Here is a 16,637-nt window from a genome sequence, read left to right as displayed (position 1 = left end):
ATGTCTAAAAATTTATTATAATTTAATAATTATTATTATTAAATCAGAACCATCTGGAAATCGTTTTAAATCAAAATCAGTTTCAAAAATCAGACTAAACCGTGAGGTCAATCAAACCAATGATTCCGGCCCGAAAGTAGCACGTGTCCAGGTCTAGGCATATCACACTCGCCTAATTGAATGACAAGCGGGCCGGTCAGCAGCAAAGGCGTGTCGAATAAATAATATTTTTGCTTCTTGGTAGTTGGAAAGTGTTGATAGCGTGAGGAGGACAAATCAGCGAACGAAAAGTATATAGTGAGGACAAAATGGTAAATATACAGCCGCCTCAACAACCGCGTAATTACAAGCGAGCTTTCACCTTTCTTCAACGGAACAACTAAGCACGGGGATGGAAGACGACATGGGATGGGGAGGATTCTTCTGAAAGCGAGTCCCTTCGTCACCATCTGAAATTACTCTGCTACGGCCAATCCCACAGTTATTTTACAGTTAGATCTCTCTCTCTCTCTCTCTCTCTCTCTCTCTCTTTCTTTCTCTGTGCTTTTGTTCTTCGTTTCTCTACACTTTCCCGGCAAATTGGAGCTTGGATAGCGGATTTTCCCGAGAAAATTTTACATGTCTGACGCTTTGATCAATGGACTCGCCGGTGCTGGCGGCGGTATCATCGCTCAGCTCCTCACTTATCCTCTTCAAACTGTAGGATATTACATGATTTCTATGCTTGTTCTGGAACTCTTTTTTTTTTATTTTTTTATTTTTTTGCTGTTAGACTTTGACTTGATCTTACAGGTAAATACTCGGCAACAAACGGAGCGTGATCCGAAGAAAGAGAAGAGGAAGCTTGGAACCATAGAGCAAATTTCTCAGGTTCTCTATTTTCTTTTATTGTTAAATTTTCGAATGCTGAGAAATATGAGCTCTAAGTTTTGTGGTTTTTGTTTTTGTTTTTCTGTTGGATTATGTGTAGGTTGTAAAGCACGAAGGATGGGAACGGTTATATGGGGGATTAATGCCCTCTCTCGCAGGAACAGCTGCATCTCAGGTCAGGTCATTTTTACTGCTGCTTATTGTAATTGCAATCTTATTTTTTTTGGGAAAACTAAGATGGTAAAAATTTCGTTTGGTCGCCAATAAATATGGTGGTAGACTGGTACTGGATTATATGTTGTAATTTGTTTAATAGGAAAAACCGAAAGACTGTTTGTAGGGTGTGCATTCGGTTAACCGAATTGAAATTTAGGCTAACTGATTTTTTTTCGAATTATTTAAATACTAATCAAACCGAACTGAATTTTATAAAAAACTGAACATAACCAAACTGAAATATTTTGGTTGGGTTACACGGTTATTTCGGTTAACATGCACTGTCTAATTAAAATTTTTTTAAGATGGGCCTTTTAAACATAAAACATTGAAGCATATAAATAATAAATAATAAACAGATATTTGCTGCTTATAATAAACTATTCATATATAGTCACATTACATAAGTTATAGAAGCATTAAGCATCCCATCAAAAGTAAATCAACGCATGAGTGGATCCAAACTAGCCTATAGAATTTTTTTTTGCATCAAAACAGTCTATATATTCAAAATATCAAAATAACTCAACAATCAGTAAGATTTTGAGTTAAGGAAAAGAGATCTGTCATCTTCAAAAAGAGTCCATACATTCAAAAAGTATCTTCAAAATGATCTGTCATCTTCATATGTCAGCCCCACTAAATCTGCAATTTCCTTTTTCTGTCTTCTATTTCTATATACCATATTCCTATTAAGAAGAAAAAGAGAACAAGAGTCAAATTCATATAAATTTTGAATTATCTCTAATAAGAAATTAACAAAAAAGAAATGCAAATACATACTCATAAATAATAATTCAACTTGAATCAATAAGAAAGTAACATACTTGCACATAAATATTGATTCTTAAACTAAAGTACTGTACTTACACATCTATATTGATCCTTAAACTAACTCTCATTAGCCTTAGTTACCCATTGTTGAATCCAAAACAACATTTGACATAGCTGAAATTAAAAGAAAAAAAAAAGTGTCAGCTTTATATTTTATAAAACTTTCAAATTTTTAAAACAACATATTAGTAAGAAGAAAATACCAATATCTAGTTTTTCAAGTTTCTCTAACTCTTCTTCAATATTAATTGGCTTTGACGCTACTCGAAGCCAATCTTGAGAGCAAATAAGAGCTTCTGCAATTTTAGGAGATAAAGAACTCTTAAAAGAGTCAAGAACTCTACCTCTTGTGCTGAATGCTGACTCTGAAGCAACAGTTGAAATAGGAACAGCTAATATATCATGTGCCATATGTGAAAGAACTTGAAATCTAGGACTGTTAATTTTCTACCACCCTAAAATGTCAAAATTCTCATCATCGTCTTCAACATCTTCACTCAAATGCCTATAAAGCTCTGATTTGTTTTCTCCGTACCCAGCAATGGACTTCAACTTCTTATACTTGCTCTTCAACATTGTTTTCAACCTTTGTGATGGATTCTCAACCTGAATTTCACTTGAAGATTGGTTTTGCTCATTATTTTGGTCATCTTCAGGTGCATACAATTTCTTATACTCATTAAAAACAACATATGTTGCCTCTCTCACATGCTTTGCCAATTCCATTCCCTTTTCAGCTTCATACATCTCCAAAATAGCAAATTCTACATATTCCAATTTGTAACGAGGATCAAGAACTACTGCAATATAAATTAATTTATTCATCTTGATCGTATCACTCCAATACTTTTTATATTTAGCTTTCATTTTCTTAGTCATTCCAACCAATTCAACATCACCACTAAGACTCCATTCTTGCAAGAGACAGTTAACCATGCTAATTTCATGAAAGAAATTATTACATGTGACATATAAAGAACCTGAAACTCTCAATGTTAGCTCATAAAACTGTTGCAATAATGTCACCATTCTTCTCACATTAGCCCAATCATCATTATTAGGTATCCCATTAGATCCATCCTCTTCCATGAGATCAATTTTAAAATAAGGATCTTGTTCATCATATGTGAAAGGCTCTTTGAAATTTTGTTGCTACCTCTAACATTAAAAAGGTGGAATTCCATCTAGTGCTAACATCAAGGCACAACAAGCTTTTGCTTTGAATTTTCTCCATCTCAACACATTCTTTAAATTTTTTTTAACCTAGCAGGTGAAAGCCTTACGTTCCTCACAACCTCACGAATCCATTTCACTGAACTACTAACTTCTTTCAAACCATCAACCACCATAAGATTAATGATATGTGCTATACATCTCATATGAAAGTACTTGCCATCAAGAAAGCTAGTTCCCCAATTGAGTAACCTTTTTCTCAAATAAGATATAGCAAGGTCATTTGAACTTGCATTATCAACTGTAACAGTAAAAAAACCTTATCTACACCCCATCCAAGCAAGCATATCTCAATTGCCTTACCAATGGCATCACCTTTGTGACTAGAAATTGGACAAAAGTTTAATATCATTTTGTGCAATTTCCAGTCACTATCAATAAAATGCACAGTCAAACACATATAATTAATCCTTTGCAAAGATGACCAAGTATCTGTTGTAAGACACACCCTTTGAGATGAATTTTTCAAAATACTTTTTAACTTCTCCCTTTCATATAGGTATAGATCAAAGCAATCACGCGAAACAGTCCATCGTGATGGAATGCAGAACCTAGGGCATGCAACTGACATGAAATTTCTAAGCCCCTCACCCTCAACAAATTTAAAAGGCAATTCATCCACGAACACCATAAAAGATAAGGCCTTTCTAATAGCCTCTTGATTAAACTTCCAGTTAGTAAGAGTACCCATTCTATCACCCTCCCCTTCATGCTCTCTAGATCCTGGTTGCAAACTTAATTGTGCCTAGTGAGTGCTTACAGCATGGGGATGTTTTCTACAATTATTCATATGATTCCTTAATGCAGTAGTGCCATTTTTTTTGGACATGCAGAAATAATAACATCACAGTAAAGACACTTGCCTTTAGGATCACCATTTTCATCAGTGATTTTAGTGAAGTGGTCCCATGCTATTGACCTTGGCCTCATCTTTTTTCTCTTTGCTTTTGAGGTAGCATTAGACTGACTTGAATCTTGAACTTGTGCAGCTATTGATTGTTGACTAATATCACTAGTTATTGCTTCTTGTTGTGCCATCTAATATATATATAAAAATCCAAGTCAAAATTTAAAAGATAAAAAAAATAAAAATTGAAAAGTTTATAATAATGATATAAAGAACTTTCAATAAAAATAAAGGAAGTCAATATACAAAAATAAAAATTGCAGCAATTGGAGTAGTGGACTAAAAGTTAAAACTTAAAAATATAGGAAGTCAATACACGCCAATTGCATTTGCAACAATAAAGCAATGCTTTAAGTTTCCATAAGATAAAAAAATAAATAAACAATCAAAGAATAAAATAATATTTAGATAGTTTAATTCAATAAAAAAGTTACAGCAATCAAGGAAACTAATTTGCATGCCCAAGGATAATAATCAGCATGTAGATTAGATAAAGAATAATGGTTTGAGGGAAAGATATAGAGAAATTATACTGCATAGCATCAATATTGGAGAAGACACAAGAAATGTGAAAATATATATGGAAAACCAGGATTAGGGGAACAGAGAACGAAAAGTCACCCTCTGTTTATCTGTTAAATTTAATAAAATAAAAAAATTATTAATTAATAAAATTTCAGTTAATTCGGTTACTTCGGTTATAAAATTAAGTGAAACCTAACTAATAACTGAATATCGATTTTTTCTTTAATCATTAACCGAACCGAACCGAAAACCGAATTCCCCTTTACCGAAAAAACCAAATTTTATCGGTTCGGTTCTGTTAATCGGTTATAACCGAATAATGCACACCCCCAACTGTTTGGTTGGATTCATCAATGTTTGAATAATATAGTGTATGCTGACATAGTTTGGTTATATATAGATGTATTGTGATTTTCAATGAAACTGATATTGTGATCCTTAGGATGGTGAAAACAGTGCATTCAGAATCAATTCCATGATATATTATCTGCTTCTCTTTTTTTTGTAACCTGTTTCGAATGTTTTTAATGATGAGAATAAAAAATTAGAAACCACCTTTAAGTTTCTTGTATGTTTCTGGATTTCACTGTCAGGTTTTCTGTTTGAATAAAAATCATTGATTGTAGTCAATTTACTAATTTTTTGAGATAGAACTGACTTGAGATCAAAATCAGATTCTTTACTCTGGGAGCTATTGTCATGCTATTGGTTTAGGGGTGTGCGGTTGCGGTTCAGTTCTCGGTTTTTGAAACAATTTTATGTAATTCTTTCATTAAAAAAGTCATATTTAGTTATTAATACATAATATATTATATAATATATCTTTTAACTATTTCTAAATATATAATCCTTACTATAAAGTGCATATATATTTTAGAATTAAGTATATTATATAATATAATAATATATCATATAGTATACATTTTATTTGTCTATTTATTATGTAATATTTAACTATAGGACACCAATATAATTATGAATTAACATATATATAGTATAATAGTATATTTATAATTAAGAATTATAAGATAATTTAATGTATTTATAACTAAAATTATGAAGGAAATATAAAGAAATGAAATATAATATTAGGTTGTGTTTAGTTTATAATTAAATATACATATATAAATATATATATATATATATATATATATATATATAATATTATGTTAAAAATATATAATACATCTTTAAAATAGAGAAAAATACATATATAAATTCGGTTCGTAGTTCGGTTCTAGTTCAGTTTTGGTACGGCTCCGGTTCGGTTCTTAGTGAAAAAATCAGAACTAAACCAAAGTATCAAAATAATTTTGGTACTGTTCCTATTGGTTCGTTACAGTTTTTGGGTTCGGAACCCTCGAAAACTGTGCACAGCCCTAATTGGGATATGTCAAGATGTCTACTAGCTTAGAGATTTGTATGTTGTTTAGCACATAACTTCCTTAGTTCTGTTTGCTAAATAATGGGTTGCATAATCCTAAAGAGGTTTTAAATATTTGTATGGTGTAAATTTCCTTCACTCCATTTAGATTTTAATTTCTTATATGCTTGCCTTTTTTTTTTTTTTATGATACAGGGTGTTTACTATTATTTCTATCAAATATTCAGGGACAGAGCTGAAGCTATTGCATTTGAACGTAAGAGAAAAGGATTTGGTGATGGAACAGTCGGGATGTTCTCATCACTTGTTGTGGCTGCCTTGTCTGGGTAACTTACTTTATTCATATTTTGAAAGAACTCTGTTCATTATATCTGTGTACACTAAATATACTGGAGGACCACAGAACTGTCATCCCTTTGTGTCATGTCATCCTCAGAGAATTTGCCCAGTATTTGTTTTCAAATTCTTGGCATAAAAAGTAAAATATTATGAATAGATGCTCTTAAAAAGTCTTTCCGAAATGTACTCAAGTAACCAGGCTATCTGGTGACCTTCCTTCTGCAACTATAATTAGCAAGCATTGGTTTTTGGGTTTGCCTTATCTGCAGCTATTTGATTTTCTTTAGCTATTATTTATTCAAGTTTATCTGGATCCAGGCACCAACGTGCTGGCATGAAACTAACGGTTTTATCAGCACTGTTTTGTCATTTGGTCAGACATAAATTTTTACAATAATGTAAGATATTATATTTGAATTAGTTACTCTTGCTGCATAAGATAGATATATCCTTTCTCTCTATCTAAATTGTCCCAGCCTCTGATGATCAGCATTGCAAAAATCTTCTAGAAAATATATTATGCCATTATCTCTTGAGCATAACGAGTGACCTTTTTTTTTTTGTAAATAATAATAATTTCAACAATTAATTGGAAACGTAAAAATAAAATCAGGAATAATTATATATATATATATATATATATATATATATATATATATATATATATATATATATATATATATATATCTTTTTATTAGTTTAGTTGATTCCACAGGTCCTAACAGGGACATCTATACGGAAGAAAATATAGTTTCTCTGGCTGTAGCAGTGATAGCATTTGTAAATGCTCGAGTCATATTAGCTTAAATTTCACTTGCAATTCCATCAACATCTTTTTTTTTTCTTTTTTTTTTTAACTTCCTTTGTCCTTTATGATTCTTGTGATTTGACACTTCACATTTGATGCTTTTTTTTTTGCAGCTGTGTAAATGTGCTGCTGACAAATCCCATTTGGGTAGTTGTTGCACGAATGCAGGTAAAAGCTAGTTGACATTCTCAAATTTCTTAATAAAACATTGCTTAACTGACCTGCTAACCCTATTAAACCAGATTTTTTTTTTTGAATATGTTCCAAAACACAAAAGTGACACAAAACCATCTGCATATCTTCTGCTTAGCCTAATCTAATGCAACTTTTAAGCTGTTCACCATCTCCGCTTTCTTTCCATGTATACAAATATTTAAATACATTTGTATCTGCATATGTCGTCATCTTTCAAGGTGAGTTTAGGCATTGCTGCTCTTCTTAGTTTCATGTTTCAAACTACTTTTATCCTGCAGACTCATACAAAAGTGTCAAAGAAATCCCAGCCAAGTAGCTCATTGTCAGTTGCCACAGACGAAACTGTTCTAGATGCAATTGAGCCTCCTCCATATGGAACTAATCATGCAGTAGGTTCAGTCAAATGTTCACTTTTATCGTTCTTGTGTAATTTTCTCCTGATATAGCTGCGTAAGGCTCAGTGAATTTTCTTCCAAAGGCAAAACTATAAGTTATTTTTGTGTGAAAAATTTTTGGCAAAACATAGCTTGAAACATTTTCTTCCAGGTGTTTAGAAAACTGGTTATATGTGTAATAACTAAGCATATATTTTTATGTATGGTAAATGGTTTTGCAAGAATTGCAGTTCCATGATTCTTAAGGGCTACAATAAATGGATAATGAAGTGGATCTTCATTGTCATTTTGCCAATATATGAGACCTTTACTCATTGATTTTTGAAGAGAAGGTAATTCAAACATAGAAGCTGATGTTGAAGATGATGCAATGAAATTTAAACACCTATACTTGAAATCTGGAGCCAGACTTGTTCTTGTTGATATTCAGAAGTGATTGCTGAATATTAACAAGAAAGTAGACATTGTCGATTGCCTCTGCAAGTATTAAAAGAAGTGTTAATGGGGGTGGGGGTGAATAAGAAAATAAAAAGGGAGAATGGAAAATCATGTCATAGAAAAAGTTGGTTGTCAGTTCAGAACATTGTTATTTTTTTTATATTCCTTGATATGTGATATTTGTGGATAATTATATCGTGTATTGGGGCCACTAATTTATAGGATTTCCTTGGTGAATGTTTTGTTTGGGAAGTTTTCTGAACTTTGATACCTTTGTTACATAGCTTTGCTGTAGAAACAGTTTGTCTGTGGTTTAGGTGTGCATTACCTTGTTCATGTGACTCATAGTGCTAGAGCTTTCCCTTTATGGTTTTAAATGGAGAAAATATTTGTACAGATTCAAGAAGTCTATGATGAAGCTGGAGTTTGTGGCTTTTGGAAAGGCGTATTCCCAACATTGATCATGGTATGTGATAATTGACTCTTAGATCTGCTAAGGATTATCACTGATTGTCCAGCAATTTGCTCAACAGGTAAGTAATCCTTCCATACAATTCATGCTTTATGAAATCATGTTGAAGAAGCTCAAGAAACAACGCGCCTTGAGTAAGAAGGGTGGTAACAGGGTCACTGCTTTGGAGGTTTGCTTTTTCTTTTATGCCCCAAGTCTTCAGCTCCAGAACTTTCTATTAGTTTTCTATTCTTGAAGCTCCTTTTCCAAAATTTACACAGCACCATCTAACCATTTGATCTTTTTGGCTTATTTTAATATCTACATTGCCTTATTCTAGATATTTCTTCTTGGAGCTTTGGCAAAGCTTGGGGCTACTGTTGTAACATATCCTCTTCTTGTTGTAAAGGTATATGAAATGCTTAATCCAACAATGCAGTATTTATTTGCAAAAGCAACCTTGGCATAAGAGTCAAAAGATGGCTAATAGGTCAATTGAACTCTCAAAAAGCTTGACTTGGGTCACAAACCCTCAAATGCCCCGCTTCTTTTGGCATAGATGAATAAAGGAGGAGCTAAATATAACTTTGGGAATCACTTAAGAGCATCTGACTTTGCTATCCAATGAAAATGTTAGCAGAAAAATATATGCTGAAATTATGCTTAGAAGTAACAGGACTAAGGACATACGATTAAATCATCATAGCCCAAGCATTGGCTAAGATTTGGTTGGTAAAGGGAGAGATGTAGGAAAAATAAATAGGAACGCTACAATGAATGTTGAAATGAAGTTTTGGCTAAAAGAATGTCCTCAATTTAGTCATGAAAATCTTGCAGCCCTATATAGATAGACTGATGTTAGGAATATAATTCTGTAGATCTGCTTTAGTCTTGCTATGGTTACTGTTTTAGCTTCCTGATTGACATTTTTTTACCTTGGCAGTCGAGGCTTCAAGTGAAACAGCTTAAAACTGTAGACAAGAAGCACCATTATGAAGGTTTGAAATTTTTTCAACTCTTATGAATGGAAGTACTAAGTTCCAGGTCGACATTACCTATAGCATAACTTTTGCTTGTTAGACAGGGATATCTCACCATTTACCGATTGTATTTTTCTTCTAATAGTCCTTTTCTATTAGAAATTTGCTAAAACGAAGGTGCAATAAAAACATGCATCCTTGGCCATTATGAATCTGATCACTGCACCCTCTGAGGTGGATATGATACAAAAAATGCTTTGTTCACAATCATTTTAGCCAGAGATTTAGCACTTCTCATATGAAGAAAGGAAGGCACAAACTATCTGTGGTTGACAAATCAATTCTTTTTTCCATAATTTTGAAGTTTCTTTAACTTGTCTATATATATATTTTTTCTTTCTTCATTCCTTCAAATTAGGAACTCTGGATGCTATCCTCAAGATGATTCAGTATGAAGGGTTCTATGGCTTTTACAAAGGTATGAGCACAAAAATTGCACAAAGTGTTCTTGCAGCTGCTGTTTTGTTCATGGTTAAGGAAGAACTTGTCAGGGGTGCTCGGTTATTACTTACTAATGGAGGCATTAATACAGTGAGATCAAAGCCTTCTTGATCGCCACTTTTATCTCATTCTCTTTCCCTCGCTTGATCATTTCTTTGAAGTTGCTTAGTCAAGGTTAATTTCAAATTGATGCCAGCATTTTGAGGCATGTTCCTTGAAAAAGGAGGGATGTATTAGGATTTGCCTGGAGTAATGTTTTCAGTATACCCAGTTAATCCTATTGAAGACTATTTACATCATAGATGTTTCATGGAAACCATATGCACAATATCTGTCAACTGTTATCAAACAGAAAAAAAGATTCTGGTTTCAATAAGAACTTGTCCATCTGTAGAACATTGTAAGCAGGATTAGTATTTTAAAGTTGAAGCTTCTTCTTGTACCCTTCAATGGTGCATAGCCAAAGACCAAAAGTACCGAATGCTGTTTGAGAGGATGAATATACTTTGAACTTTTATTTTTGAACTGCAATATTAGATTTGCATTAAACTGTCTTTTGGGCAATACCATACTTGATTAAGCAGTAAAACTTTCAAGACTTTGTGCATAAGCACAACATAACCAGATTTGTAAGTTTTATTTCAACTCGAGATGCTACAGTTTTGGAGCTTTAGAAGTGTAACAAGCTTTCAAGCAACTTTTCTACTTCCATGGTACTGTGTACATGACTCTTTGTAACTTAAATTTAGGTTTTTTTTTTTTTTTTTAAATAGTTGAATGAATTTAATTTGCATGAAATGAAAATGCAATTCTAGCCTAGCTCATAATCATAAAACAGGAGAATTAATGCTGGATAAATTACTGCAACTTAACCTTTTATGCAACTTTATATTTGGTTTTGATATGATTTTAAAATATTTATCTTCTAATTCTTAATATTTTAAATTATATTATAATCTTTTAAAATTTTATGTTGTTCACACTTAACTAATGGTAAAAGTGTACCTATTATAACATGATGACAATGATAAATATTTCAGAAGTTCTCTGTACAAATTTTATATTGGACAAATTGTCAAAAAAATTTCAATCTTTACTCATTTTTACAATTCTATCTCATCTTTTCTTCTTAGTGATTTCACGTAAACTTTTGGCGGTCAATTAGTCAAAATCAATTATTAACCTTAATAGCAACGCCACTTTATTATATTTAATAAGTATTATAATATTTATTTAATTATTAATTTTATTTTTAAATTATCTTAATAATTCTTAAATTGGAAAGGAAATTCAAGATCTCTAACTTAAAATTAATTCTGCTCCTTTTATTCAAAATAAGTAGAAAAAAATGAGTCAAAAGGAACAAAATTGAGTTTGGATTAGCGATTTTGAGTTTTTTTTTTAATTTAGAAATTATTAAGGTAAATTAAGAAAATAATTAGTGATTAATTAGACATAATAATGTGACATTACTATTAAGTTTAATAATTAATTTTAATGATAAGGTAGAATTAAATTGAAGGTTAAAGATTAGACTGAAATTATTAAAAAAAAAAAGGTACGATAGGATCGTAAAAATTGATATTTTTAGAATCAGAGGGAATTTAGGTTTTAAATAATTTAAACATGAATGTATAGCTGGACACGGCGTCGTTTATCTCTCGCTAACCTGACGAAAACTCACTCGGGAGAGGGAAAATAACGCCCGTCCTTCCCTCTTTCAATAACCTCCTTCAGGTCTCTACTCCCGAGTAGCAAATGCAAGAAAAAAAGCAAGAGATGGCAACCAAGAACCCTAAGAAGGCCAATCTCTTAGATCACCACTCTATCAAGCACATTCTTGACGAGTCTGTCTCTGAGGTAACAGTATCACTGAAAATCCACAAAAAAATACCCTAATTCCTCTCTCTCTCTCTCTCTCTCTCTCTCTCTCTCTAGACTAATCGATTCAATACTTCTCTTAATTTTTGATTTCTAGATTGTTACCAGTCGCGGATATGTGGAAGATTTCAGGATGAGCAATGTAAGATTGTTTATGGGGAGTATTATCATAGTTATCGCGCTTGTTGCTCAGTTTTACAAGAAGAAGTTCCCTGAGAACAGGGACTTTTTGATCGGCTGTATCGTATTATATCCTTAGAAACCATTTTTATTTGTTTTGCTCACATTCATTAATTGAGTTTTTTTAATTTTGTAAATTAGTTGCATGAGCCTGCTGGCTTGGTTCATTTTGCGTGTAGGTTATTGGTTTGAGTTTTGTTTAATAAATCCTCAGTATCTAAAAAACTGAGGAAATTAAATTCTTTCCTCATCTGAGCTCCAGCAGGTCAAATAGTGTCACTTTCAAAACCTAAATTACATGGATTGAGATTTAGAATTTATGTCCCAGGAAGGAGGATGGAAATTTTTTTTTCCTGGTGTCTGTTTCTTTGAATGTGAAAATTGCAATTATATACGCTGGTTTTGGTGAGTATGGGGGTGTCTTTTACTTGAGAATTCAAGAGTATTACTCCCCAACCCCAGCCACCCCCACCCCCCACCAACCCCCCTATCCGTCCTCCTCCTTTTATTTTTCTTTGTATGTTTGAAGGAAATGATTGGATGTTAAACTCAGATTTGTTTAATATTTGACTCTGGCAAGTATGTAGTCTTCAATGGATTGTTGCAGCTGATTATATACACAAAAGAGAAGAACGCGATCCTGTTCACTTATCCTCCTAAGGTTAGTTCCTCAGTTCTGAAATGGGACCTTTGGCAATTACAACTGTTATATCGTTAATGTCTATCGAGCACCGTGAAGTGATGAGTTGGCCTAGGATAACTTTTTGATAGTTAGGCTTATTATTCCACTGCGACTCCAAAGGAATCTAGTGAAGTGGTATTAATGTTTTTGTCACATCCCAGCAACTATAAATGTTGGATATAAGATGAAGCATTCCACTCATCATCTAAATTAAGATTTACAAAGCTTGTTTTTTTGTTAGTTTAAGCCAAAATGTGCATTTCTTGGATAGTGGCTATGATACAGGAATATGTTGGTTAGGCTGCTAGTAGACCGAATTTGAAACAAGTTGCTTGGTTGTTTTCATTCTCTTTGCACTTGAACAAGTATAAGAATTTTTATTAGCACCCTCAATGAAGCTCAAAGTACTTTTTCTTAAGTTGCTTTTCTTGTGTTCCTTAATTTGTTGCCAATAGCTGTTGGTATCAGAGGTTTGTTCTGTTTCTTTGTATTTACCTTGGAAGACTATGATCTATACCTTCTTCAGTTTTGCATTTTCTTTATCCCTTGTTTTGTTATCTTCATTGGATTCACCATGCACATGGTTGCTTATGTGTGTACTGGTTTAAATTTAACATGCTTTTGGTTGATAGTTAAAATTAATATGTTGTTATGGTTAATTTTGATCAATACAAATGTCACCATATAATCTCCCTTTCTTTGTCTTTCTCCTGTTTGTATTATATATATATATTCCCCTCTAAGCGAGTCAAGGGACCTTTTCCGAGGGCCCCCCACCCTTTCTTTGTCACTTTAGTTGTTTTGAGTTATGGTATCACAATTTTCTTTTTGATTAACCATCTTGCCCTTTCAGTGCTTCTAGAGCAAACTGCATGACCTTTGAATTTTTATTACTCATTTGGGTGAAAGCTGATTCTTTCAATCGCATTCTGTCTGGAGGAATTAATGGAAAATAAAAGGACAATTCCAGCCTAGAAATTGTAGGAATAGTGAACTAAACCTCCCTCAAAGTGAGAAACCATTCTGTTTGGTGTATATTTTTCCAATGTTTAATAATCCTGGCCTTGTGTCAGATAAAGTGAGAAACCTACAAGCCCATCCTTCAAAGGCTTGGTGCATATTTTTCCAATTTGTGTTGATCCTGACCTTGTTTAATGGATAGTGAGAAACCTACATGACTCTAATAAGGCTAGCTGGACCAAAGGGGGTTTATCAAATCTTACATAATTTCATTTTGTCTTGCCCTTATGTGCTCTCAAATATCTGCATTGCTTTAAAGTCATGGATGTTGGGACAGTGTAAGGTTGTTTTCCTTTTTGTCCTAAGGGCCTGTTTTGTAGAAAGGAAAGTTGGAGAAAGAAAAGTGAGTGGAATCATAAGGAAAGTAAAATCCCTATAAAAAGAAAAATTATTAATTTCCATACAAATCTTTTCTATAGAGAAAGGAGTGGAAAAGAAGTGATTTGTTTATTTTCCATGTTTTGATGGAAAGAGAAGTGAGGAGAGAAAATTATTATATTTTTACTATTATGTCCATATTGAATAAATAAAACACTAAAAAATAATTATTGGGGGGAAAAAAGGGCATAGATAGAAAATAGAAAATAGAAAATTTACATTTCTTTCCACTCTTTCCGCCCAATTTGGGTGGAAAACAAAATGGCTCAAAATCCTCTTTGAGCATTTGCCAAACTAATCATCGCAATTTTTTTACTTTCTCGTTTTCCTTCTTACAAAACAGGGGAATTGTACTTTTAATCTTTCCTTCCTTTTCCCTTCCAACGAAAAAAGGGAATTGCTTTTTTTTCCTTTGCCTACCATTTTCCCCTCCCTTTTCCTTACTACAAAAGAAGGCCTAAAGGTTACAGAAGGAAAGCGGCTTCTAACATTAAATTAAACAAGAAAAAAAATAGGAACAACAACATAGGACATTGGAGAAGGAGATCCTGTTTGGCTAGCTCATGCATATGAGAAAGAACTCACTTAAAGAGCATTCATGCCTAAAAGATTGATTTCCCCTTGGCTTTATCCTTTGATTAAGCCCTTCTCTTTGACTCATTTAAGAAACAAGTAAGCTGCTCATGACAATTGCACCAGTGATGCCTGACATTGCTGATAAGAGTTCAATCCTTAGAAGCTTACATTCTATCAACCAATGGCTGCTTAAAAACCTAGCTCAAAAAGGCTTGTCCTTCTGATTGGGTATCAGAAATAGGTGCATATATGTTTTCACAGCCAGTCGTCCTTTGTACAGAACCATCTAAAGTACGGAAAGGACTCTATCACACTAAAACCAGTTACCATTCAAAAGAAAAAGGAGGATCTGATTTCCCATATCAAGACCATTTATTAATGGAGGATGCTGGGGAGGACTGGCTCAGAAACTGCTCACCTTGGGACATGGCCATTGCCCATTATAGCAAGAATTTCATGGTTCTTGTGAGAAAGAATCTATGACCAGAAACTCAAACAACTCTCAATACTTGCTGAAATATATGAAAAGAAGAACCATGACATCAAAACTTATGACAATAGCGGACATGATCTGGAGCTAAATTCACTTGCTGATCCCTTGTAAACCCTTCAGCCATACTTTTCTCCAATCTACCTTGAATTTCAGTAACGGTTTTGGAGTTTGGCCTTGCATTTCTTATATTGCAACATGTGAAACTAAAAAGCATATTGTCTTCTCTCTCTCTCTCTCTCTCTCTCTCTCTCTCTCTCAGACGATTTTAGTGCTGCAGGACTTTTGCCCTTAGTTGAGTTTTTTTATTGACTAGCCAGTGTCTTTTCGGAATTGAAAATTTGAGCTGGGGATTCCTGTCGACTTTGCCCTGTAAACTTCATATGCATGAGTCTGTCCTCTAGACTTTATGTTCTTCAAGAAAAAGAGCTATTTAGTTTATAACCTGATTGGCATTTAATGAATGCTAGCTTGTTCTAGAGAGGGAGAAATTTGTCTGTTCTCAAAATATGTGCATCATGTGTATAAGTATGAAACATATTTTTGAGGAAAACAAAATCCAAAGTGCACAAACTTGTGTACTTGGATTCTGTTTTGTTCATATTTTTAAATGGTGCATATCTACAGAAAAACGATAAATCTGTTCATATTCATTCCTTACTTTTTTTGGTTTGTGAACAGTAAGAATTTAGCCTACTGGATAATGTAACAAGTCTGGTTTTATGCTCTGTTTATGAACTATTGTTTTGTGAATGCTATTGTACTTTCAAACATCCATCCCCGCAAGACTTGGTTGTATTAACTGTTGATTCCTTTTTTTTTTTGTGCAGGGATCTTACACCAGCACTGGTTTGGTGGTCTCTTCCAAATTGCCTAGATTTTCTGATGACTACACACTTAGCATAGCAAGTGCAGATCCCAAATCAATTTCTGCAGGGAAACCAGTGCAGTTTACCAGGAGCGTCACCCAATGGTCTCTCTCTCTCTCTCTCTCGTATTTACATGCAAAACACACACACGAAGAAAAATGTACACACACAATTCCAGTCTTTTGATTTGATGAAGCGCACTAGTGTGCACACATGCATTTCTGATCGTTCAAATTGTTGCAGGTTCACCAAGGATGGAGTTTTAGTGGAAGGTTTGTTCTGGAAAGATGTTGAAGCTCTAATAGATGATTATGCAGGAGAACCAAAGAAGAACAAATAAGCCCCTCTTCCAACAATATTTGATAGGTCAATGGTTAGACAGATAAGCCAACAATATTGTGATTTGATATGGATGTTCATTGAAATTATGGTGATTGCCTTGAAAATTTTTGAGCCAAACTAAATGAATATTGACTTTACAAGTA

General features: G+C 33.3%; 2 protein-coding genes across 6 annotated transcripts; both read left to right on the top strand.

The window, feature by feature from the left end:
• The first annotated feature begins 333 nt into the window (after positions 1–333).
• On the top strand, positions 334–10,630 carry LOC110653562 (peroxisomal nicotinamide adenine dinucleotide carrier). Of its 5 annotated transcripts, none has more exons than XM_021809262.2 (11): positions 334–699; positions 793–870; positions 971–1,045; positions 6,165–6,295; positions 7,230–7,284; positions 7,590–7,700; positions 8,542–8,610; positions 8,663–8,785; positions 8,936–9,004; positions 9,539–9,593; positions 9,994–10,630. In XM_021809262.2, exons 1-11 carry the CDS (start codon positions 619–621, stop codon positions 10,185–10,187), a joined length of 1,041 nt encoding a protein of 346 aa, XP_021664954.2. In that variant the 5' UTR covers positions 334–618; the 3' UTR covers positions 10,188–10,630. The 5 variants fall into 5 exon arrangements, with proteins under 5 accessions (XP_021664954.2, XP_021664955.2, XP_021664957.2 ...); XM_021809263.2 differs by having other exon boundaries at positions 336–699; positions 8,678–8,785; XM_021809266.2 differs by having other exon boundaries at positions 553–699; positions 773–870.
• Positions 10,631–11,706: 1,076 nt separating this feature from the next.
• LOC110653515 (signal peptidase complex subunit 2) lies at positions 11,707–16,637 on the top strand. Its single transcript, XM_058151804.1, has 5 exons — positions 11,707–11,936; positions 12,055–12,206; positions 12,717–12,798; positions 16,114–16,256; positions 16,396–16,637. Exons 1-5 carry the CDS (start codon positions 11,835–11,837, stop codon positions 16,490–16,492), a joined length of 576 nt encoding a protein of 191 aa, XP_058007787.1. The 5' UTR covers positions 11,707–11,834; the 3' UTR covers positions 16,493–16,637.

This window comes from Hevea brasiliensis, chromosome 8 (genome assembly GCF_030052815.1).
Source record: "Hevea brasiliensis isolate MT/VB/25A 57/8 chromosome 8, ASM3005281v1, whole genome shotgun sequence".
Taxonomy (NCBI): Eukaryota; Viridiplantae; Streptophyta; class Magnoliopsida; order Malpighiales; family Euphorbiaceae; genus Hevea; species Hevea brasiliensis.
This window is presented reverse-complemented; position numbering and strand designations above follow the sequence as displayed.

Bases quoted from the DNA above. Each gene is read 5' to 3' on its own strand.
- LOC110653562 (XM_021809262.2), top strand. From the start codon at position 619: ATGTCTGACGCTTTGATCAATGGACTCGCCGGTGCTGGCGGCGGTATC. The intron at 700-792 runs GTAGGATATTAC...TTGATCTTACAG, and splicing joins TCACTTATCCTCTTCAAACT to GTAAATACTCGGCAACAAAC. The intron at 8,786-8,935 runs GTTTGCTTTTTC...GCCTTATTCTAG, and splicing joins ACAGGGTCACTGCTTTGGAG to ATATTTCTTCTTGGAGCTTT.
- LOC110653515 (XM_058151804.1), top strand. From the start codon at position 11,835: ATGCAAGAAAAAAAGCAAGAGATGGCAACCAAGAACCCTAAGAAGGCC. The intron at 12,207-12,716 runs ATATCCTTAGAA...TGACTCTGGCAA, and splicing joins TTGATCGGCTGTATCGTATT to GTATGTAGTCTTCAATGGAT. The intron at 12,799-16,113 runs GTTAGTTCCTCA...TTTTTTGTGCAG, and splicing joins TGTTCACTTATCCTCCTAAG to GGATCTTACACCAGCACTGG.